General features: G+C 37.8%; 1 protein-coding gene across 1 annotated transcript in view; it reads right to left on the bottom strand.

Moving 5' to 3' along the window:
* LOC137192317 (inactive dipeptidyl peptidase 10-like) overlaps positions 1–26340 on the bottom strand; it is a 50459-nt gene that overhangs the window by 18033 nt on the left and 6086 nt on the right. Inside the window, exons 3-6 of the mRNA XM_067602904.1 lie at positions 5846–5898; positions 5413–5494; positions 3538–3658; positions 2594–2748 (exon numbers count right to left, since the gene is read on the bottom strand). Coding sequence (XP_067459005.1) covers positions 2594–2748; positions 3538–3658; positions 5413–5494; positions 5846–5898 — 411 coding nt within the window. The remainder of the gene's footprint in view (positions 1–2593; positions 2749–3537; positions 3659–5412; positions 5495–5845; positions 5899–26340) is intronic.

Below are 26340 nucleotides of genomic sequence, written 5' to 3'. Positions count from 1 at the left end.
GAAAGGCTCTGTGCTGCATATTACACAACAGGAGCAATCTGATGGATGAAACCAATACTAATGCTAAATGATGGATAGTTTTTTTCTTTCTTTCTCTTTATGTTTATACCACAACTATTAATATACAGAACATGTAGTAATTGGTAACAATTGTATAGATGAGTATCACCATTCCAATATCTTACCATGATTACATGTTCAGCAATTGGTAATTAATATGACACAAATCTAAATTATTTTATTATAATCCTACTTATTTACAAGCTGCACTGCAACAATAAAACAGCCAAACTGTTAACAAACAAACATCCAAAAAGACGACTTTTGTTCAGCTACCACACAGATTGTTCCCAAGTAAATTCAAGAATTTATATGTTTCTAATCAAAGTTAATTAAGATCTGTAGAAATCCAGCAATAAACTATTACTAATTATCTATAGGTGATGTCAGATGGACTTTGATAGAAATAATAAATCCCAGAATGCATTTTCTAGTGAATCAGAACTAAGTAGTTAAGCCAGTTGTGATCATGTTATATGGCATACCAAGAAGATATTAGTTTATATATATGTTAGCAGATATGCAAAAAGAAATTTCAGTGTAGTAAATTGTAGTAATTGCAGTTTTCTAATTCATTTTTTAAATTTAATTTGTATTATTTATAATTAAATTTCTTAATTAAATGCTCTAAAACATTGCTGTCTCCCTGAATCTGAGAGATATTTACCAAAAATGTTTGCTCACGTGTTTATGTAAAAAAAAAAAAGAAGTATCTAATAATGATACATCAGCCAGTTTGATTTGATGTCTCAACAGCTGTCAGATAGGTTGACATGCAGATATTCATGTTTCCCTCAGGATTAATTATAATAACATCAATATTTAGAAAAATTAAACCAATGTCACTGCCACCAGTTTCAGCTGTACTTTGAGTTTAATGCTAATTAGCAAATTGGTGAACTAAGACAGTGAAAATGGTAAAAAAAAATTACCTTTTTAACATCATGTTAACACTGTCATTGCGATAATGTTTCCATTAACATTTAACTCAAAGCACCACTCTGCCTACAGCCTCACAGAGCCGCTAGTGTGGCTGTAGACTCTTATTCTTGTAATTCTCACATATAAGAACTGGCCTCAATAATCAAGTATTGCCCAGGCTGTAATATGTCACAGTGAATCTGGATATTGCTGTGATAGTAAAACTGAGTGGGTATTTTGTAGGGTAGAGATACTGTTACAGCACTGACCCCACTCAGTGATATAAGCAACAGAATCAGTGTGTATGTGTATATGTATCTTTATACACCGTGTGGGCAAAGCTAAGATCAAGCACGGTGCTTCATTAATTTGATTCTTTCCTATGAGGCCTTAACCACATCTAGGAGTCTGAACCAACGAATGGGGCTCTACTTTATGACCCTCCTACCACCAATTTTCCACAACTCATCTTCCATCTAAGACATATTTGATACTCTAAACATCCACATCAAGGGACGGGAATTAAAGCACATCATCATTCCTTTCCCTCCCAGCGCCACAGATCCCTACAGCCACCCCTCTTCAAAAGGGACATGAATTAAACAAGAAATAGATTCACTAACCTTCATGGATAGGCTACAGCAGCGGCTGTATTATTCATAGCACTGGTTTGATACAATAAAGCTGCAGTAAAGGGAGGTGCATCCCCTCGCAGGTTACGATAGATTCAGGTGGTAGGAGCTGTTGTACAGTCTCTAGTAAACTAAAGGATGTTGGGAATAGTCTTATTTCAACAGAAGAACTGAGTTTTAGCACTGTTGTACTGAGACAGCTCTTTATGTGATCAATGATCACTCTGAGGCTGACCAGGATTCAGTTCAGGTTATTATATCTAGTTCTTTTCTTTATCTAATTAAAAAAAAGTGCAATATTAAGATTAAGGTTAACATTATTACTATCCCAGAGGGGAATTGGTTTGCAGTGTGTGCACAAAAATATAACATACACAATAAAAACAAAGACAAAGAAGAAAGAGAAACAATCAGCAGGCAGTCCAAGACATAGTCCACACATTGCAAACATCCTTAGTAAACTACACAGCAGAGCTTATTATGTACAAAGATTCAAAGCTGTGCTGCATCCTGTGTGTGTGTTAAAGAGTGCAATGGCTGATGGGATAATAAAGGAATTTGTTGCTCTGTTACAACTGCAAGCCCAAAGACGTTACCCTGATAGGAGTGACTGAAGCTCACCAAACAAGGGGTTTTCAGTTTTTGAGAGGGAATGTGTAAGATCATCTTGCTTCCTGCCTATTATTTTGCTGGTAAAATCAACAGTTTTTCTGGGCAGTGTTATCATTACCATCAGAGGATGCAGAATGTCATAAAAGTCTCAATAAAATACTGATATAAAAAAAAAAGGTATGAATGGTATAATTAAGGTATGTTATTTTTGACTTAACGTTTGAACTTGTTTTAAAAAGGTCCCATTAACTGGAATGATCTGCATCAATTTAATAAAAACTCAATTAAAATCACTGCATCAGTGATGCTTTATTTTGTAACCAGCCTCATTTTAAACTTTATTTTAGTTTTGGTACTGTAAGTCCCACCTTTGGGTAAGGGTACTCCTTCCCCCTGGGGTAGAGAGAGCCTGTGAAGCGAGGCAGGAGCATGTTAGGGACCAGGGAGTCGTTGATGGTGAGGTAGGCCAGTCTGGAGCTGTCAGGTGACCACCAGTGAGCCACTTGAGTGTGCAACACCTCCTCTGGAAAACCAAGAGAGGAGAGTGTGACTCAAGCTTATTAACTGCAACATTTTATTTGCTTCCTTGTTTATGTATGTTTTTATTATCAATTTAATTTTAGGTCATCAGTTTGTAGGATGAATAAGGATAGGATGGATAGTTAATATGTAAAGTAATGGCTGGTTAAATAATGAGCTAAGTGAATGATTGACAGTTGATTGATTGATTTATGAAAATAATATGTACTGCTCAGAATGTGATGTGCACGATGTGCCAAGTGAAAACATGACCCATAGTAACCCCTAACATACATCAACCATCACTCAATGCACTTTTAAAGGATAAATTAAAAGAGCTGTTATAAACATTTAAAGGTAATGTACCATACTTTCATATAATAGTATGATAATTATAACTATAGTATAATAATTCATATAATAGTAAAATGTGTATTACAAAGCCTTAACAGTAGCACACATTCCAAGAAGACAAGACTCACAAATGCAGATTTATCAGACTTTAACATTAAAGCACAACAGAGAAAGTACATTGCATTTTAAAATCATACATTTCCAGGTACATGTTGTATGTGATTCATGACCTACCACCTCAGGTTTCAAACTATTTGGTAAAGCTCACGGATGGATAATAGTCAAAATTCACACAGCCGCTAGACGTCCTTGTCAAGTAAACATATATTTAGCTTGTATAATGCATTTGAGCAAATGTCACATACTGTGGTTTTCTTGCAGAATGCCAGATATTGAATACGTCTTTTCAGCTAGATTCATTCCACAAGGTTTTTCTTACCCTCATACAGCCAGTCTCCGATGCCATTAAAGATGATCCCCTCCTGTCCAGAAGATGTGAGCCTCCACGAGCTGCTCTGAACATCCGTTTGGTAGTAAATGTTGTTTTCAAATATGTATATCTGATAGGAAAATATAGGTTTTGATTTGAAAACAAAGCCTCCAATCATAATAAATACTGTGTAAGAATATATATACAGTTAATTCCATATACACACACACACAGTACGCACTTAAGAACATGTTTACACCTACACACTACATAATCGCACGGAAATATGCAAAACAACACTGATAGATAACATCAGCTCATTTAAACATTTCCACTGTAGTTCAGACTGCATTTAAAGATTACACATAGAAATTTCAAATATTTACATTTCTGCAACCTACAAGATTTTTTCCACTAGTTTTGAAATGACAGCACTATTATTATTATTATTATTATTATTATTATTATTATTATAGGACTGAGGTGATAGAACAAATTGAGAAATCCTGGTCAACTGGTTGCACATGCTAACATGCTAATTGATAAAACATATTGAGGAGTAGCTCATCACTAATGTAACACAGACAAATATGCAGGAGTGCTCATGAGTAATGAACACTACTACTGTCAGCAGTGCTGAAGGGCTTCTGGGAGAACAGGTTCCTCTAAGGAAACGTATAAATACTGAGGAAATGTGATAAATATGCTATCAAATGGTTAATTACTTTCATTGTCTACACTGGAGAAAATAATGGACTAATTACTGAGTGCAATTATTCAGAGGGGATGCTATGAATTCAATGAATTATACATAACATAATGACATTAAATTAAATATTGATTTTCACCTTTCTGCATGTAGCAGGTCCTCTCCATTTTAAATGACAAGAGTCAGAATTGAATCTAAAGTGCAGTTGTTCAGGGCTGCAAATAATTATTATTTTCATTGCCATTAATCTGCTAATCTGCTCTCCCTTCATCATTTCATTTTTCTGTCTATAAAATGGCAGTAAAGCAACAATTTCCCTCTAACCAAGTATGTATTTGATTTATTCAAACAACAACAGCCCAAAGCCCACAGATATTACATTATATCATAATTACAGTTATGTACGACAGAGAAAAGCTGGACCCAGATAATATTTGTAATCTTTACAGGAAAAAATACTCACTCAGTTATTTAAATTGTTGCAGATTATTTTTTGTCAATTAACAAACTGAACAACTAAGCTCTACAGTTGTTCCTTGACTTTGTAAATATTCCTTGCAAAGGTAAAATTCCTGATACCTGTAAATATTTCCTACATGTGCGCAAATGTAAATCAAAGTTTGTAATGAAAGTTTGAAATGTGTGACGGGACTAAAACGAGCTTTAAAATGAAGCATAATCCTACACTTCCAAAGCATTACTTTTGGATGATTTGTGCATTTTCATATTTTGAAACTGTAGCCGTATTATTAATTTACACACATACAGTATATTATATATAATGTGCCTTCTTATGTGGATATTATTCATGTTTTTGTTCAACTCAGTGCTGTAGAAAAACTAATATTTACTGAGACAAGATGAATTATGGGCCAACATGAACTGTGCTTATGAAGAGATATTTATAATGTGGATTTTCTTGGCAGAATCAGCAACTACAGGCTGAATAAAATAAAGATTCTGTAGGTAATGTGTAAATTATATTCAGGTTATGTTGTTGTTTACTGATTTGCTTGGGTGATTAAGAGAAAATATGTAAATAAAAACATCTCACTCATAAAAACTACATTTTAATCTGTGGTTAAATTATCCAATACTGTTTCATGGAGTAAATGATGGAAAATTCAACCCTCAACTGTTCGAGTCACCTTGGTTTGTCTCATTAAACGACTTACCAGCTGCTGACCATGAACACCCCATGAGGCAAACTGGAGGACTGAATCCGACACCTCTGGAGGATTCAACTCTCGTACCTCTCTGGTCCAAGGACATCGAAAGAGTTTTACACATCAGAGCAGCTTTTACATTAGCTTTCAAATCTCAAAACAGATACGATCGCTGTAAATTTACAGTCAGTTCAAGTCATTTTGAGTTAAACTGCATCTAAAGTGACTTTAACTACAAACATGCTGTGAATTCTTCCACATATGATGGTTTATGGTCATATGACTGAACTGTCATAGATCTCATACAAATCTTAAAAAAAAATGTTCAAGTTGTATGTGACAGACCTGGTTACAGGACCAGTGATCATGAAATTAAAAAGAAGCTTTTTCATCAGGTAAGTTTTGATTGATGATTTATGTTGATTTTTTTTTGTTTACTCACCTTGTATACAAGTTGTAGATCAGGTACGATGCCAAGAAAGAGTGCTGGTACACCTAAAAACCCAAACACAAGGAAGCAAGTTCAAGTTGAACTTCAATAAATACATTACCAGTGCTTGTTCAAGTAAAAAGAAAAAAAAAGATATATATGATAACAATATGCAAGACATACAATTCAAAACATTCTAAAAGCTATTTAGTGATTATATTTTGTGACGTATTTCAAAAATGTGAAAAAAAGATAATTGGTATGAATTTTTGTCACTTCTATTGTTTTCTTTTTCTTGTATACATTTGGGACAAATTTGTATAAATTAAAGAGTTCAAATTCTTATGAACAATTGGATTATGGTTGGATTTTTGAATAAACGCGTGTATATCTTGGAAACTTTGGTGGTTAGTTTGATCACTAAAAGACACAACACTTAATGAAGAGCATTTTGCAGCTGTTGTGAGACATATTTCATCTCCTTTGTTTGTCCAATGTTCTGGAACAAATTATCTAATTTACTGAACACAGATAAAATCAACACTGTAAGATAGAAAACAAGCATATTTCCCAAAATGTCTGAGTATTCCTTTAACTTCTGGTTGCAGCATGACTGCTGTAAGTATACTATATTTAAATATTTTAGTTAGTTATCTTAGTAAAAAATCTATCATCATAAATTATAAAGAATTTTAAACTGTGTCTGAATGTTCAATTGAATGATTCATATTAGAATATAAAATTTAAAATTCAAAACAGATAATCTACTACTAATTTGCTGTGCAAAAACTCCAACTAAAACCTTGTTGAAAATAAAAACAAGCTAGATATGTAGTTTGTTTTGATTTGTTTATACTGTATAATTTGAGATTACGGTTAATATTAAGTCATTATTTATCACACATATCAGTACTATATTTTGCAATTACCTGAGAGCCAAACTCAAGGATTCAAGAGCTTTTATTGGAACACAGTGGCAACACTGAAGGCAGAGAAATTTGGCTTCTTCAAGCTCAAGTTCCAATTGAAGTATACAGTATGATACACATTTACAATCATTTGAAAAAAGGAGAGGGAAGAGAAAGAGAAGAGAAGGATAAGAGAGACAAATCAGTGTTGACATTGTGGAGGACTACAAGTATCTGAGAGTGTACATTAATAACAAACACTGTAGCCCTCTCAGGGCCAGAGCCCTCTCTTCTTTCTGAGGAGGCTGAGGTCCTTCAGCATCTGCCAGACAACTCTGAGGATGTCTTAGAGTGTTGTTTTATGAGTATGTGGTGGCCACTGCTCTCCTGTTTGTTATTGTGTGCTGGGGCAGCAGGTCGAGGGTAGCAGACTCAACAAACTGATCCTCAAGGCCAGTGACACTGTGGGGGTGGAGCTGGACTCTCTTAGTGGTGGTGCCAGACAGGAGGATGCTGTCCAAGTTATGTGTCATCTTGGACAATGTCTCCTACCCAATCTATGATGTGCTGGTCAAGCACAGGAGTACATTCAGTGCGAGACTCATTCCATCAAGATGCACCACAGGAAGTCATTCCTGCCTGTGGCCATCAAACTTTTCAACTCCTCCCTCAGAGCGTCAGACGCCCTTCAGCTGACCACTTCACCCCTATGGATAATACTTCTGAGTCTGCTGGATGTGCCTGATGGTAGCAGTTAAGAGAGCCTGTAGCTGGAGTGGTTGGGGTCCTTGATGATTTTTTTAGTTTTCCTCATGCTCCTCTTGATGTAGAGGTCCTGCATGGGTGGCAGTTCAGACTTGGTGATGCTCTAAGCAGCTCTGATGACTCTCTGCAGGCGCTTCGCAGTCCTGCTTGGAGCTGCTCCCATACCAGGCCGTGATGCAGCCAGAGAGGACGCTTTCAATGGTGCATATATAAGTTGCAGAGTATCCTCCTGTCCATGCCAAACCTCTTCAGTCTCCTGAGGAAGAAGAGTTTGCCATCCTCACCCCTAACTCAGTTGACCACTTCAGGTACTCGCTGATGCGGACCCCGAGGAACCTGAAGCTGCTCACTCTCTCCACAGGATGTAAGTAGGGGTGTGTACTTCCTGTAGCCATCTCCTTGGTCTTGCAGACACTGAGATGGAGGTTGTTGCTCTGACACCATGATGTCTGTAGGCCGACTCATCACTCCCAGTGATCAGGCCGATGATGGTGATGTCATCCGCAAACTTAATGACGGTGTTGAAGCTGTGTGTTGCCACATGGTCGGTGATGAAGAGGGCAACAAACAAGTGCATTGTAGTGTCAAATCAAATGTTAATAGTATTTCCCTTCTGCAGCTACACTTCCCCATTTTTGAGCTTCTAATAATTTCCATTACTGGATGTGTGATGAAATGATCACATAATATCCACTCACAGAGCTTTTGTTGTATGATTCATTGAGATTATGGTTCAATACCTGAGTGTCTCCGCATGCCTATCAGCTGGAGTATTAGCATAACAATATTACAGTAAGCTCACTCCAGATAAATACTCTAGAGCCACTTCTTTCCCCTAAATAGAAGATCAATTGTGCACGATATGGTCTGCTTGGCTGATCTACTCCGCACCCTGCCTTCACTCCTAATTTGGACTTTCCTCTTCACTACACAAAAGAGAATTCTCCAGGAAGGAAAAAAAAAAAAAAAATGAAATGGAGTTGTGACTTGACTCCTCTTCTTCTACTCCTTCACAAAAAGATGTCAACAGTATTCAGCAGACACCACTCATAGGTGACAGCTCTGTGATGAGTCCTTGATAAAGCTGTCAGCGATGGTTGACACATGAGAGGGGAGGATGTTTGGTGATGTGGGGAGAGTAACAGACTGTTTTAGACAGTAGAGGTGTGTTTAATTGTGGCATTCTCAGCAGACTGTGTTACATGGCACTTGTGAATAATCCCTGAAATTTGTTTTATCCATTTTAGAATACCAAATGGGTGGTGTTTACCACATTCTCATGACAGTAACAGATGGCATTTAAATTTAAATACAAAATGACACTTGGTGCTTTTCTCCTTATGCTGTTTACCTCACTTATCTGGTATCAGTATGACAGTTATAACAAATACTAAGAATCTGGGACTGTGGTTCAAACGTGGCATTGGAAGATTAAGATGGAGGACATGAGTAAAACATTAAAATATGTGTCTGGGAAATGGAAAAAAAAAGGTGTATGAATTATGCTCTAAATGTCACAGTGCAGTGATATTTCCCTTAAAAGGGTAGGCACTAAAAATGGGGAAGGACATATTTGAAATTTCAGCTACAGTTTGACTCAAAAATGTGTTTTGATTATTGTTACATCAGATAAATGCTTGAACTATGACTAAGAATGATACATGTGCATAGTTTGTTTTCATATTCATTTGCTAAAAGAAAAAAAGTTTCTCCGTTCACCCAAAATCTGAATTTAGTTTGGAGCCGATCGTTGTCCAGTATTCAACTGGAAACTTGAAGCCTCCAGTGCACAAACACTGAGAATGGACTTTAAGAGACATCTTGTGTCCAGCAGGAAAATGTTTGAAATGAGATATATTTGCATATTCATAGATTCTGGGATTTTTAAATAAGGGAGAAGGAGATGCTATTTTGTGGATTTTAACGAGATTAAAACTATTAACTGTTATTTTGTGGAAAACTATTAGACACAAATTATTATTCAAAGTAGAACGTTTTATATACACATCTTAAAATCTGGAGGAGATGTCCAGTACTTGATCTCTAATGATGTTTCTGAATGAATCAAAAGAAATGGGTAAAAGTCACTTTCAGACACAGCATTCATGGTGTTGCATTCGATCCTTGTCAGTTTGTTGGTTACAGAAAAAAAAAGGGCAAATTCAGCCCCCCTACCACCACCACAAACTGACGCCCAACACTTGTTGCGCTCCAATGATGCGGTAAACATCAATCAATTATATGTTTTTGTTTCACCATTTCCACTCCCCTTCTATCTCCCCATAATTCTTGTTCTGTTCTGTCTAAATAAATGGAAGAGAAGCTGACTCATTTACCGTGACAATAACAAAAAAAGCAGTATGGCAGAGGGTGGCAGCTATTGCAGGGGTGCCAGGTATATAATGTATATTTTTAAATGCACAATGGCTAGCTGTGGTAGCCATTTGATAATACTAAATCATGTTTATTTGGTACACAAGCCCATGACAACATAACCACATCAACAAGTGCTTGAGCAACACTTCAGCAGCGACACAGCAAAATGGTCACTCTTGGCCATTTTGTAGCTATGTCGCTTGTAGTATGAACATCCCATTATAGTTTGTTGATTCTGGCTACACATTAAGTTTCCTGCAACTAACAAAATATTAGATTGATTACAGAATATTCTTATTATTAAGCTCAGCAGTTACTGACACTTTGTTCAGTGTTTAAACAGGACCTGATATCTTATTTCCACTTTTCGGAGGCATTGTCACCTAAATTTTGTTTGATAAAATGTTGTCATGTCTCAGGAATGACCGCAAATAAGCTAAAAAACACCTTAAACACAAATCCTGAAATTTAAACATATCTTATTTACTTACAATCATTTGACATGGACATCACAATAGCATTGGAACTACAACATACAATCATGCACAGGCACCAGATGCACTTTGTTTAGTGTTTGTAGCGAAACACTAAATTACAACACCTCCAACTGACTAATGCTAGTGTTGCGCAGTAAAGATTTTTTTTAATTCCAATGATGTTTGAAACATATAAACTATAAATATTAACCACTTAAGATTCACCACTAGATTCAACTCTACAACTGCCTTATGTTGAGTTAAAATGATCGTTTGAGATCAGTACAAATATTGGTAGGAACAATATTACAACCTTGACATCCATATCCAAATCTAGGGTTAGGGTGATTTAGGATTAGGTCACATGGGTTGTGCTCAAATCTCATTTGTCCGAGCTCAAATTTTTGTAGAAGACAGAAAATAAATAACACTCAGCATAATTCTCAAGTAATATGTGAAAATTTGGACTTTTAAGCCATTGTTCAAAATATGTTTTGTGCGTATTCCCCTTACTGTTGTAGTGCAACAGTCGAGGTAAATACTTTTAACACACAATGATCAGCTAGTCAGTTTATGTCATTTAGGAATTTACATAGGAAGCTGTTTTTTTTAGATTTTACACCAACAAGCACAATACAGTTTTAAAATTGTGACAGATCTTGATCAGTGTGGGGGAATTGACCATACAGTATGTTTATGCTTTGCTTATGTGATATATGTGATGTTAGGGTTTATTTAAGATTTATCTAACGTGTTTCAGAAGGCATGGAACAAACACACGTTGCTTTCTCCTTAGTTGTGGCTCCTGGTTCTTTTTGATAAGAACCTAAAGCCACTTTCAAGGCCCCCTAGTGCCAGTCTTTGATATAAGAGTCTTTCTGTAAGGCAGAAAAGATGTCACCCTGACCTGATTTTCTGTGTGATGCTTTTCTCCATGTCATCATGCTAATAAAGAAGTGCTCGTGTAAACCGATCTCAGACCAAGACCAAATTGTTGTTTCTTCACGGTTCACCACCAAAGCATTTATTCATCAATCAGTCCATGAAGTTCTGAGATGTTTGAAAGTCCTTAATTGACCATATAATGATGTGAAAGCAAGAAGAATGTGGATACAGCTGCAATAATCACCACCTCAATAAAAAAGAATGCCCTTTGAAATCTGTAGAGAAGTCTACCGACCGTAAAAAAAACAGAATAAGACCTATGAAAACCTTTGACGCAGAGCCAGTATGATTATGATAAATTCATAAGACAACGTGAGACAGTGGTGCAGGGGCAGGCCATTACTCTCCATAGATTCAGGTTGTCACTTTGATGATGAACACATCTGCTCCGTCCATCTAGGGAGGAGATAGCACCTCCAAACTCTGCTTTCTCAATCCCATCAGCCACACAGAGCTCATTATCAAGCCTGCTTAGTTCACTGGCACCCAGAGGTTCCAGCAACCATGGAATTATAAAATGTACCAGCAGGGAAGATATGTAGTGTGCTTTGCAAAAAGACATTTCTGTGATATTGGACACAGGAGCAGCAAATGGGTTTCTAATGTGATAAATGAACGGTGTTACATTCCCTGTTATAACTACTTGCGTGAAACATAAAAGCCTCATACAGTTTCTTCAGCACAACAAAGTCACAGCTGCCAGTCTCTTTTCTCGCAAAACCAATGGGGAGTTGTGGAGAACAGGGCACATGGGATGAAGGTACACTTATGTGACCAACACTAAATATCCCTTTATTTACTGCATCTTGTACTTGTTTCTGCCAGTACGCAGTCAGCATGAAACTGTAGTCCTCCAGGGCTGAAGTCAGAGTGGGCAGATTCCCTGTGACATTTATTTATATAAATCAAGTCACTTATTCAATGAGTTGTATCTACTAGATAACAAAAGGGAAGCAAATTATTATGAAAATTATCAATTAAGCAGAGATTTTATTGTAATTGTGATTTTAAACTCTGATAATCCTCCTTGAAGCACATTAATGCATTCATTCATCTGCATTAATTTGCTCATGAAGAGGATTATAGCAGAATGCACTTCTAGGCGTATTATTTTACATGGGCTGTCCCAATTACATTAAATACAGAAATATTGATATTGCCAAATCTATGCACTGTCTGCTATTTTTCTTTAAATCACAGCTATATAAAATCACTGCTTTAATGTGTATATGCACATAATATTTTAGAAAGTTTGGTACTAATTTGCAATGTATACTAACTAAGTGAACTGTAGCAATGTTTCTGTATTACAGAAAATATTGAAGGAGCTCGAGAGCTGAGATCACATTCAAATAAAGTGATGATTAATTAGGACTACAGTATATGTCATCACCACAAATGCACTGTGGGACTGTGCAGAATACATTATTTAAAGCTGATTCAGAACTCCACTGATGCAAGAAGTTCTTCAATTATTAACTTGCTGCTGGCTTAGTTTCCAGGAATGTTGTTAACCTGATTATTCAAGTAACCCAGTTTTAGGTTGTTAGTAGTATGTGATGGCAACATGGACAGTCCATCTCATTCAAACATGAATAACAACAGGCTCTTTGGGACTGGTGACTTCCCACTCCTTTTCTGATTCTATGTCCTCTCTGCTGTCTTGTCCCAGCTCATACTGTTGCTTAATATTGAAGTTTTTTATGTTAGTTTTTAATGAAAATATCTGCAAATTTGATCCTGAATGTATCTGCAAAATGTAACTGATGATTATTTTCATTGATTAATCTGGGGATTATTTTCTCAATCGATTGGTTAGTCGTTTTGTTAATATCAGTAAATATTGAAAAATTGCCATTATTCTTTCCCACAGCCTGAGGTGATGTCTTAAAATATCTATTTTTGTGTCCAGTCCAAAGATATTCCATTTACTATCAACGTATGACAAACAAGAGCATCACATTCTCACATTTTAGAAACCGGAACCAGCAAATGTTTGGTATTTTTGCTTTAAAAGATTATAAAAACGATTAATCAACTAATTGTTGTAGCTCTACTCATAATCACGTGTTTAAGGTTTGAGAAAGACTGTTCTCTTGCTTAAATATTGGAAGAATCAACTGTGACTTGAATCTCAAGATAGTACTAGTTTACATTTTCAATATTTAATAAAAAATCTCTCTCTCACCTAACCAAAGTGCTTTGTAGCCTGAATTTAACAAGTGATCACTCTCCATTTTACAGATGGTAGCTAACAAATGCCCTCTCTGTCCTGCAATGTTAATGACTTTTCCAGGATTGTGTGCACAGCCTGTTTCTATCTTTAGATCCACACCTTACAGGCCACAGTCCCTTATCTCTGCTGCATGGCTGGATCACATATCTCAACTGTGATGAGATTAACACAGAGGACAGAAAGAGTTACTGATAGGCTTGATATAGGATATAGAACAGTGGATATTTTGTATAACATTTTGAAATCCAACTGCAGTAATCAATCAGAACATCATAAATTATGCATTAACTGGACAGAAGACATTGTAAAATTCCACAAAAAAGCTAAAATGTATTGTGTGCGGTCACTGAATGGTTTGATGAGTATGAAAATGATGTGAATCATATGCTATGGCCTTCGCCATCACCAGATCTCAACCCAATTGAACATCTACGGGAGATTTAGGATTGACATGTTAGACAGCGCTATCCATCACCATCATCAAAATGTTAAATGAGGGAATATCTTTTTGAAGAATGGTGTTCCTCAACCTTGGAATTGATTCTACAAGTCTCTGGAACTCTTCTGGAGGGATGAACACCATGGTTTGGGCCAAGTGGATCCAAACCATGCCAGCAAAATGCCACCCAAAGCATAACAGAGCCACCAGATCCCTTCACTGTAAGGCAAGGCAAGGCAGCACGAGGTAATGTAGAAATACATTTAAATACAATTAAAAAGTGTTAAATTTGGAAATAAAAGAAGCTAAAATAGAATAACATAAAACAGGAGAATAAAAGTTACAGTGCAGTGTTCGATATTAACCCTCAAATTTGGTTTAATAAAAGGCAAACAGAAAAGTCTTCAGCTGTGATTTAAAAGAACTGAGAGTTGCAGCAGACCTGAAGCTTTCTGGGAGTTTGTCCAGATATGTGGAGCATAAAAACTGAATGCTGCTTCTCTATGTTTAGTTTTTACTCCGGGGACAGAAAGCAGACCTGTTCCAGACCACCTGAGAGGTCTGGATGGTTCATAACATGGCAGCAGATCAGAAATGTATTTTGGCCCTGAACCATTTAGTGCCTTATAGACCAACAGCAATATTTTAAAATCAATTCTTTGACAGCAGAAAGCCAGTGTAAAGATCTGAGAACTGGAGTGATATGATCCACTTTCTTAGTCTTAGTGAGGACTCGAGCAGCAGCGTCTGAATCAGCTGCAGCTGTCTGATTTTTAGGGAGACCTGTAAAGACAGTGTTACAGTAGTCGAGTCTACTGAAGATAAATGTATGGACGTTTTTCCAAATCCTGCTGAGACATAAGTCCTTTAATTCTTGATATTTTTTTCAGGTGATAGTAGGCTGACTTTGTAATTGTCTTAATGCGGCTGTTGAAATTCAGGCCTGAGGCCATGACTACACCAGGATTTCTGGCTTGGTTTGTGGTTTTTAACATTACTGATTGAAGTTGAGTGCTGACTTTTAATCATCCTTCCTTGGCTCCAAAAACAATTGCATCAGTTTCATCCTTGTTTAATTGAAAAAAAAATCTGGCACATCCAATAGTTGATTTGTTCAATGCAATTACTCAGTGCTTGTATTGGATCATAGTCCCCAGGTGATATGGTTATGTAAATTTGTGTCATCTGCATAACTGTGGTAACATATTTTGTTATTTTCCATAATCTGAGCCAGTGGGAGCATTTAGATATTGAACAGAAGAGGCCCCAGAATGGAGCCTTGGGGGACTCCGCATGTCATTTTTGTCTGCACAGATGTGTAATTACCTATAGACACAGAGTAGTCCCTGTCCTTTAAATAAGATTCAAACCAGGTTAGTACTGTGCCAGAAAGTCTCACCCAGTTTTTCAGTCTGACTAGTAATATGTTGTGGTCGACTGAGATCCAGTAATAGTAAGACTGAAATTTTGCCACTGTCAGTGTTCAAGTGTATGTCACTGAAGACCTTAACAAGAGCAGTCTCAATGCTGTGGTGTGGTCGAAATCCTAACTGCAAGACATCAAAATGGTTATTTAGTGCCATGAAGTTGTTCAGCTGTTGAAAAAAACAAACAAAAAAAAACTAACAGCTTTTTCATTGATTTTACTTAAAAAACATGAGGTTTGATACGGGCCTATAGTTGCTCATTAACAATGTGTCTAGATTATTCTTTTTTAAGAGTGGCTTGATGACGGCAGTTTTCAGGGCCTGTGGGAAGACACCTGAGAGAGGAGACGTGTTGACAATCTGTAGAAGATCTGAGGCTGTGCAGTTTGAAACATTTTTTAAAAAGCCTGTAGGCAGAATATCAAGGCAGCAGGAGGAGGATTTCAGATGTTGTATAATGTCCTCCAGGTTTTTATGGTTTATCGGACAAAACTGTGTTATACTACTCGAATTGATTTTGAGTGGACACAGGGACAACACATATCCTGCACCTGATATGGAGGCACTGACTGCTTGTCTAATTTTCTGAATTTTGTCAGTGTAGAAGGAGGCAAAATCATTGCAGGCCTTGATGGACAGAAGTTCAGGAGCTACTGACACAGGAGGGTTTATTAACCTGTCGACACCAGTAAATAAGGCATATGCATTATTATTGTTTTTGGCAATGATGCCAGAAGAAGGACTGCCTTGCATTTCTGAGTTCCAACTTATAAATGCAAAATCTCTCTTTATAGATGTCATAATGAACCTGGAGATTTGTTTTTCGCCACCTGCATTCAGCTTTTTCCGACACTCTTTTTTCTATTCTGACAAGCGTGACATTTCTCCATGGAGATCTCGTCTTACCTGAAGGGGTCAAGAATTCAGGCCTGTACCGGTTTTTCCTTTAGCCTGTATATACAAAAAGGTCTCAGCTATCAAAACGAGCTCCCAATCATCATCATCATCATCATCATCAGAGCTTGAACCAGCCATTGTTAACTTTACATTTACTTAATCTTTTACTTAAAATATGTTATGTGTCTTTTCTTTTTAACTGCAATTTTTGTTAATGTCTTAAGAGCTATGACAGAATTGTCGGTAGAGTTCAGTACAGCAGGTCACACACACACACACACACACACACACACACACACACACACACACACACACACACACACACTCTCTCATCATTCAAGCAGCAACCATGGAAATGAGAATATCATGAGTTAGAGAGACTTAATAGCAGATGTGATTGCTAGTGAAGTAAAAACAATTTCACTTCAAATTAGAAATTGTGAATGTGTTTTTCAACATAATACATTAGTGGATATAAGCTAAATTGTTTTTTCTGCAAATGTGAGTTTTCAGCTGTCACAGTCCTAAATTTAATCACTGAATGTTCTGTATTGCGTGTTAACAGCATTGCTATAAAAAAAAAAAAAAAAGCGTCTGGAATAATTCAAACCATTTTGTTTTTAAGCCAGGCAATTGTAAGCACAGAAGATGTCAGATGTGTGATATATGCAGCTGTACTGTTTATACAAATAATGTCTCTGTGTTACAACCTAAAGTTGGTCTAGGAGCAAGGGGATGATCAAGAAGCAAGTAGCATCATTACTCATTTGTATTGTACATTTAAAATGTTGAAGTTGGAATTTCCTCCCACATAGATAGGTTTTTTAGACAAAGATATTGAAAGAAAATTACCCCACAGGCAGAATCTGCTCACAATAAACAGAAAAGCTGAAATAGTGAAAATGGAAAGTGCTGTGGATCAGCAGTTGAGCACCAGCCTATATAGAGCTGATCGCTCTGATAATCGTGTCTGAGCGCTCTCCCTCAAAACACAAACAATCCTCCATCCCATCTTCAACACTCTGTAAACACAATTTAAATGGTGAAGCCATTGTGGAGTGGCTGGCCCACAACACAAAGCTCAGTGTTTGTTTTGTGATATTGCCATTATAGAGTAAGACGTGCTGGGACTGTTGGGGGCTCAGAGTGCAAATCCCAATCTAGGCCACCATGGAGATGTTCTAAATGGATTATTATTATTATTATTATTATTATTATTATTATTATTATTATACACATTGTAAAAGAGAATATGCATTAGCAGAATTGTTTCTGGATTAGGAAATGTAACCAGAAATGACAATTTGTTAAACCCCTCCTCTGAACATTGATTGTCCAATCACAGCTGAGCAACTACAACTAGGCACAGCGGGCCTTTCAAGCTTAAGATTTCTCCAAATGCGCAAGCAGTGTTTTTATTGCTTTACCAAAAACAAAAACACAAGAGCAAAAGTAAAAGTGATGGTTCAAACTGTGCATTTGTCTGTTATAATGCAAGGTGCAAACATTAGCATGTACAGTAGTTACCTACAGTAGTAAACTAGTGTTAATACCAAAGCCAACAGCCATTAACTATCTACTTTATTGTATGGGATTAAGGTTAGAAAAAAACTACATCAGAGTTTAGGCTAACATTAAAAAAAAAGCAAAAGTGTTTTTCCCAATAGTATGCATCTGAAGGAGGTTGTATTAGAATGAAATACCATAACCATACCATACTCGGGCTAACTAGCTACCCTGCTACACAAGAACAATGCTTTCTATTTCTTCTGTCTTCTACATGGATCATCAGCTACTGACTTTTTTTCCTAGGACGTGCAGCTTTAGCCTCAGTATGTCAGCATTATATCATGTATATAGCCATTAAGCACATATTTAAGAATCTTTTACAGAGTCCTCGTTTTAAAGTGACTCAGCTGGAGATGGAGCTTACAGCCAAGGCACTTATTAGCTTGCTGGCTACGGCTGATAAAAATCTGCTGGTGACACTCGTCATGTCAGCTGGAAAAAATTTGTCGGCCAGAAACCAGAAACCTACTTTTGTTTACCCGCTGTTCCAAATATTACTAAACATTTCGAGTGGGGAAACTCACATCTGTGCAGTGCTAGAATTGAAAGCTCGACAGGGTTAGCGAAGGTCAGGAGCAATAGGGGGCAGCAGGGAGTGATGAGGACCCATGATGACCTGCCAATGTGCAGATTCTGAAAGTAAAGCTGGGATGGCTAAATTAGGTGTTTGTTGTCTAGTGGGCACTTGGCTTTAGCTGCTGGGAGCCAAGAGTAGCAGCCAATCCAATCCAAGACACTTGGGTGCACTGATGCAGTCATTTTTATTCTGTTGCCAGCTTGTCTCATAAGCCAGCCGAACCTCACCCATGAGACTTGGCTGGCTTGAGGAGCCAGTTCAAGGGTCTTGTGCTAGTAGTCTGGGAATGCAGCTGTGTGTCGCAGCAGAGAGGATAAAAGTTAAACTTTCTTCAAGGATAAGCAGAAACAAACAACCTGTGCCGGAAGCTCTTGTACAGTGGCAGCGTTTAGCAAGTTAGCAGAGCAAATAAGGAGGTGTTTGTTATTTTGACTGGTTTGATACTGTTGACTGTTTAGACCTTTTCTAACTGTAAATGTAGCCATTGTTGGAGTTTTTGTTTTATTTTGTTGTGTTTTACAATACATTCAGGTGGGTATGTTACATATTGTTATCTAGGAAGACCATTTCAGATGAAAATGTTTGTTTTTTTTTGTCACTATGTGTGTTTGTATTGTGCTTGCATTTATAGAGTTTATAACTAACAAGTCCTCTAAATTAAACAAGTAGGTCATTTGAACGAGCACGCCAGAACGACCCATAGGGGCCTTTTCTAATCAGGCGCCTCTGTCAGCAATAATCGGAAGGACAACATCATTTGTCTGTGATTTCCAAAGCCATTACAAATCACTGTTAAAAAAATAATTATGTTTTATGATTTCACAATGCTGTGGTTAAGGTCTGGTTAGGTTTAGGCACAAAAACCACTTGGTTAGGGTTTGAGAAAGATCATACTTCCTTAAAGTTAGGCAACCTACGTCGTCATGGCAACAGTAAACACCATGATAATCGTAGTTACAGTTTAAAAAAAAAGCAAAAAAAAAAAACTGTCCCCACTCACGGTTGGGAATGGGAAGCTAACAGTGGTCTCCTGCAGCAAAGTCTGCTTTTTGCAAGTTAGGATCTAACTGACCACCCAACCCGCCACCTCCGAATATGGAAATTTGTCACTTTATATAGACATCATCTGAAGTGCTGTTAAGTGGAGCAGAGCAGGTGGACCTAAATGCAGGAGACTGTAAGCAGAGCAAGGGTGAAAAATAACTTCTTTATTTAGGTTAGAGTGCAAGCAGAGCTAAACTAGAACTGAACTGAAGAATACAGAACAAACAGAGCAGAACAATACAGAACAAAGGATCCAACAATACTGAACTGAAAACCAGGACTTAAGCTCAAGCAAACTAAACTAATGAAACAACAAGGAACAGGTGGCAAGACACAAGGGCAGGCTGGGACCTGATTGGCTGGGGAAGACACAAGGAGCAGGGCAGGGCTAGCGAGACTGATGCAGAGCAGGTGTGGAGAGAAAAGCAGGCTGGGAACACAGACAGGAGGAAAAACTCAGAGCAAACAGACAACCAAAAACACAATCCTCTTATATATCCAATAAGCCCATCTAAGAACATACAAGAAAAAACTAAAATCAAAAGTACACTATGACCTGCAAACTCTTATTTACAATTTCATAATGATGCAGTTCTTCTAACATGTCACACACAGGCTGCAAATGCAAATTACTCAAATCTACATAAACAAATGTTAACAAACTCGTTTTTTCATAATGTGTTGAGGATGAGTTACAAAGAGTCCAGCCATTGAACAAACACCTGCCAGTCTCTGGATAAGAACATCTGCTAAATGCCCTGAATGTAAATACAGAAGACACGAAATGAACTTCCTGCTGTATAAACTGCTGCATCTTAGAAATCGAACTAGGTGTGTCAAACTCCTCAGTCACATTTCACAACAAGTGTGAAAGCAAACTTCAATTTCACCGTCAAGAACCTACTGCTACTCAGTCCAGTTCAACAAACAGAGAACTGAGAAACTGAGGACATCTGATGGACTGGTGGAGGCACACAGAGCCAGACTGGGACAGAACCATGACAACTGCACTAGGTTGTTTTAGGCGACTGACATTATGACCTATTGTGACATTTTTCCTGGGATAACAAGCTCCCTGCAATAGTGGATTTTATTCTGTGAGTGAAAGACCACAAAAACACCAGCGTGGGCATCCTGTGTGTTGTAATTTAATATACAATATAAAACCTCTTATCTTGCATTTGGTGTGAAATGATAAATGAGTGATGATCATGATCAAGTCAACACATGCGTGTGTCAACATATTATTTAATACATTAATTATTACCATTATTTTTAATTCTGCCAAATTATAACCAAAGCCATCCTTGATCCATTAGCCCGTCTGACTCCTGTGTGTCAAATATTTTATGTTTTATGTTAAGTGTTATTGCTAAAGCATTAGCATGATGTCTTCAATAATCCAGGTGTGGATTTAACGGAGTCAGTCTGGTGTCAGTCAGCTGGATAAAGGTCTTAATTTGAAGATGACAAGTGATACATATAATATGATGTAAGCGTTTGTTGTGGAATTGAACATTGAATCAGACTCCTCAAAAAACAAGACTATGCCAAATACAGGAAGAAACATTATTATTAATAAATATTGTATTTCGAAGTGGGGGGAATTTAGCCTTCAAGTATTTAAAAGAAACAATACTGTGCTTACAATCAACTTGTTATGATAGCAAATTACCAATTGCAGTACCCAACCAAGATATGAAAACATATGGAAATAATATAATAATAAAATATATAATAATAAAAAGAAAAAACAATTAACATTATAAAAAAGCTTCTGATATGGTTGGCTGTGTGTTTGCTGACTTTGCTCCTGCCTCTCCTGGTCGACATCCTCCTCTGGCTGATACTGTGAAAGGAAAATTATGAGATTACGGTTATCAGATATAGTTATCAATGACCGTACGAAAACATCAGAGGCTGCACACACGATGTACTAACACACACACACACACACACACACACACACGTTTCTAAGTTATACACTCAGAGTGCAACCAGTAGTTTAAATTTACTGACGTGACAGACCATTAGTCCAGAAATATTTATTTAAAACGCTAATACAATATATTTTTATGACAGATGACAGACTGAACGGTAAGGACGGTAGCCTACTACAAGCTATGGTGACATTACGTTAGCCTAAACACGTTAGCCTGTAGAGTTTAGCCATTACAAATGTAGTACGTAAACATAGACAGCAACACAGCAATGCTGGCTGTCTCAAACAGAAATAATGATAACATGTATTTCAGGATAAGGATAACAAGGAAAACATTTTGAATACATCGTTAATGTAATGTTAACATGAATTGAAACTCACTCACCTTGAATTTTTTAAATAAATCTAGATGTCTGTCTTTGCGGTGCTTCACTAAGTTGGAAGCGTTTCCTCCTTTCGTCTGAAAAGTTCGATGGCACCGTTTGCATACTAGTTTTTGACAATATATTATTAATCCCTGATGATCCGCCTCGAACGCAAAGGACTTCCATACGACTCCTACTGTTTTTCTTGACGTCGAGTCGAGGTGGACCTGTTGCTGCAGCTGCACTTGTCGCTGTTCTTCCACCTGTTGTTCTTCTGTGCAGGTCAAGCCCCCAGGAACAGCGCCGGGCTGTGAAGCCAATTTAACAAACCATGTAATTACAACATCACGTGACGCTATTGGGCCCAAAAAGACTTTTTCCAATAGACTTAAATTGTGAAAGAGACTTCCGTAAAACAGCGGCTACATTTTTTTTGAGCGTCACAACCCCCCACGAAATGTCTCACTATCAGAATTTGATCCGTTCGGTCTGATCACATTTCGAAAGCCTAAAAGAGCCGCACAATTGAATTGTTTTATCCCCATTCAAGTTAGCTGGAGGGCTAAACCGGAAGTAGCCGGCTAGGTCAACGTCACTTGCTCTATGGGCCAGATGATCCCGGAAGATCCGGGTAATTTTATGCGCAGAAGTCGAACTTTTTTGGCTTCATGCACCACTGAGCAACTTTCATAGGAATGAACGGGGCCCGCCTCCGATGCTGTATCCAGTTCTCTTTAAACATCCATGGTGCAGGTAGACGTTATTCTTCTTCCTTTGTAATGTAACAGCAGACTAGGACACTTATAGGTGTATATGCTGCTCCCGTCAGATCCGGGAGAATTGCATCCCCGGTACCTACGGTACTGTAGAAAAACAAGTACCGTCACATTTTCAGAATTTTGACATTGACTTGGTACCGAAGTATCGCTTCTCTTGACATCCCTATTAGCAAGTGGTGTTAAACTACCAGCATACTGTAACAGTGCAAAAGTTCCTACCGTTAAACTGTATGCTGCACCTAATAAAAATAGTATTAGTGATTGTGAAAACAGATTTCATCATTTTAATAATAAATTCACAGTTGCAACTTACTGTTCAGCTGGTTGGCATCCACATCAATATTTCCTAAAGAGACGTATTTGTATCTACAGCACAAACCTTCATATAATATAGTATTTTCACAAACGATTTATCTGAGAACTTTGTGTTTGATGAAAATATTGAGATTGATTGAAGAGAAAAACATCTGTCAAAAGTGTCATTGGCTGTTTTATTGGATTGCATTGAATTGTACAGGTGTTATATTCACCCCTGTGCCATTTGTCATTGTGCTAAATTCTACTGAGAATTATTTTCTCTCACTGTGAAACATTCAGTGCTGTCCAAGGACTGAATGATTCTCATTTTTATCAGCTTAAATTATTTGAAAGTGTTTTCACTCACTAGAAAGTGTTTTGCATTGATGGTTAAAGAATGTGGAGCTCTTAAAAACCACGACTATTAGGTTTCTCCTTTCGCTGTTGGTTTCACTCTTCATTTTGGCAATTAAGTATAATTGTGTGGATAGGTGAACACTCTTTTCAAGCATTCACCTTCTGAAATTAAATGTACCGGCACACCAGCTCCCTATAGCTTTTGATTCTGCAAACAAGCAACACAGCAACACAGCACAAACAGTATCTAAAAACACAAGCAAGCTGTTATATTAGCTTGTTGTTAAGTGTACGGAAACAGTCTGTAAATAGCCAAATTTAAAATAGGACAGGAGGTTTTTGTGTTGCGTGGTGGGGACGATGAGTTCTTCTCACCTCAGTGAGGACCAACACTGACTACAATTACCTGTACATGCACACAAGCCAGCGGGTTATTCAAAGAAATCAGGTCAAGGACATTGGAGAATACTGCAGTAACGTGGTTCTTGATAACAGGCTTGCATATTTTCAATGTATCTATGGATACATAATACCCCTTTCATGAAGGAGACGATAGTGGAGATATATGAAGATACACTACTCCATACACTTCACACATAAACCACAGAATTACCCCCTTCACTCCTCTCTCTGTTTCTTGACCTTTCTTTTTGTCTCCATCTCTTTACATTACATGATGTTTAAACATCGATATCACTGAATTTATATCCATCCCTGATAAAAGCGCCACATCACCAAAGCCGGCCAGTGTCAGACCTGTTTCCCACCCTGGTCAGGAGGCGGGTCTGCTGTCAACAGAGACAGCTTTGACCTGTGTCGCTGGGTGCCTCTCAATTCCCGTAATCGCATCCGTGTTTGACTAACTTATGTCTTTTCCTTACGTCTTAGTCCTTGCCTATGCCACAGGGCAGGCAAACTACAGAAAACCGTCTTGTGGGAGAAAATAACAACCAAGACAAGAGGGGCTCCACCTGAAAGTGGAATCCAGGGTCGGACTGGGAACGAAATTCGGCTCTGGCAATATTCGTCTGGACTGGCCCCATTTTTCCCCAACACACACACTTATGAGTTGCATAACGCAATATCAGGCTATTTATAACATATAGGCTGATCAATAGATATCAAGTTGACACCCAAACAACAGGTTTACAGACAGGGTTTCATAAAATAATGTAATAACTAAATAAATTGCCAAGAAATAGCCTAGAAGAAATGTTGGCACCACAAGAGGCGCACTTAGGTTTTTATTCCATAATAGATATGGGCAAACCAACGCCTAACACACTACAATCTACAATCTGTAACCTCACAAATAAAACAAATATGACATAATCGTATGTCATGAACGTAGTCTATGATAACATGAAGCAAAATAGCCCAAACTTAGTTTTCACACTGGACAAAAGCTTTCCTATGATGATCTGGAAATGTAAGAGCTGTTTATAGTCAATCATCCGACATTGTGTTCACAGCTGTCAGGATTTGATGCTACTGACACTATTTAAATGTTCATTCATTGGTATTGTCAGGCTGTGACAAGCAGCATGGCAGCACCCTGTTGGAGTGAACCCAGAGTGACTAATCAGCTGACATCATTTAACAAAAACAGCATAACACAGCGGCCTTAAGCAGAGAGTAGAATAGAATAGCATGTCCTACCTTAGGCGGTGAGAAGACTTCTCATCAGTGCGCTCTTCTCTACCATCCTATCAATTACGTTATTCCATCAGTTTCCAAAGTCATAAGAATGTTTTTTTCTGTAGCCATAAACATAAACACTTCAAGATGTAGTGCTCCATAATCTATTCTTCATTACTTTTAAAGTCGAAAAGCTGCGCTCACATGCCACTTGCATAACGGAGTTGGTCAGGTCCGGAGCTCCGCTGTTAACACTGGTACTACAAGCTAACGTTAGCAGCATCACCTGCTGAAGGTTGTCAAGCACCTTTAGCTTGTCCTCGGCAGTGGCCTATGCTTCTTGCCCCTACTCTCCACTGGAATCAGCCTGCTAATCTGTCCAGACTCTTTCTTGCTCCTCTTCATTGGGCGATGGACTGTTAATATTACTGCAGCTATGCATGCTAACGCTAACAGGATTTTGCGTGTCAGTGGCATCGATATTTTGCATAAACACGTTAACTTAAAACTAGTTGCAGCTCCACCTTTTGGCTTTTTAGGATCTTTATCCATTTGTATAGGCTAGTGTTATTTTCAATTCAAACTCCACTCTCTCTGTCTTGATTTGATTATTTCTCGCTTGACCTCTGACATTACATGGATGGATCCACTTGAATGGGTGGGTGGAGGACAATGGTAGCACTTCCTGCACCTGCCTTAAATTATAGGTATCCGATTGACATTTGGGACCATGTAACCCCCAATCAGATGGGCTGCTCCTGTCTCCCTCCTGATGAGCCTACTCTGTTCTTCTATGTCAGCTTCAGGAAGCCGCCACTTGGCAGACTTCGTCCAGAGGAGGCTACATAAACAAACTCAAATCCATCTGTACGTTTGAGACCACATCAGATCTGCAAAGCAAACAACTTCAGCAGCAAAGATTACGGAACAGGTGGCCGTTTACGGACATGCATGACAAGTCAACATCATCTTGTCAGGAAAGTAAAAAGAAAAAAAAAAATTGCAAAAGAAGTGTTTTGGGAAGGCTGAAACATGAGATTTGTCTCACAGGGAGCATTTTTACATATGTTCACCTCAAGTTTTGGAGGTTTGGCATCATAACATCATAACGCAGTATATAAATGACAGGAAATCACAAAAATCATAATATGCCCCCTTTAAGACGTTCAAATGAATCCTGCAGCTAGATGTTGTTTACATTATTATTCTTATTGTATTAGCTAATAAACAGCTGTTATATTTTTGGTGTAGTTTTTATTTCTTTTGTTCATTATTAGGGGAGTGTGAGGTGATTATTTACCAGGCTGCTAGATCCAGATGTTGCTTGGGTTGAGCTGAGATTGCGTGCAGAGGTGTGCTTCTATTTTTAGACGTAAAGACCGGAGCAGAGACACTGTAGGCATCACATACATGTGGTTCCTTTATTCTACCATTATATCTTAACTCTGGAGCTAAAATGAGACGAGTGGT

Source organism: Thunnus thynnus, chromosome 11 (genome assembly GCF_963924715.1).
Source record: "Thunnus thynnus chromosome 11, fThuThy2.1, whole genome shotgun sequence".
Classification (NCBI taxonomy): domain Eukaryota; kingdom Metazoa; phylum Chordata; class Actinopteri; order Scombriformes; family Scombridae; genus Thunnus; species Thunnus thynnus.
This window is presented reverse-complemented; position numbering and strand designations above follow the sequence as displayed.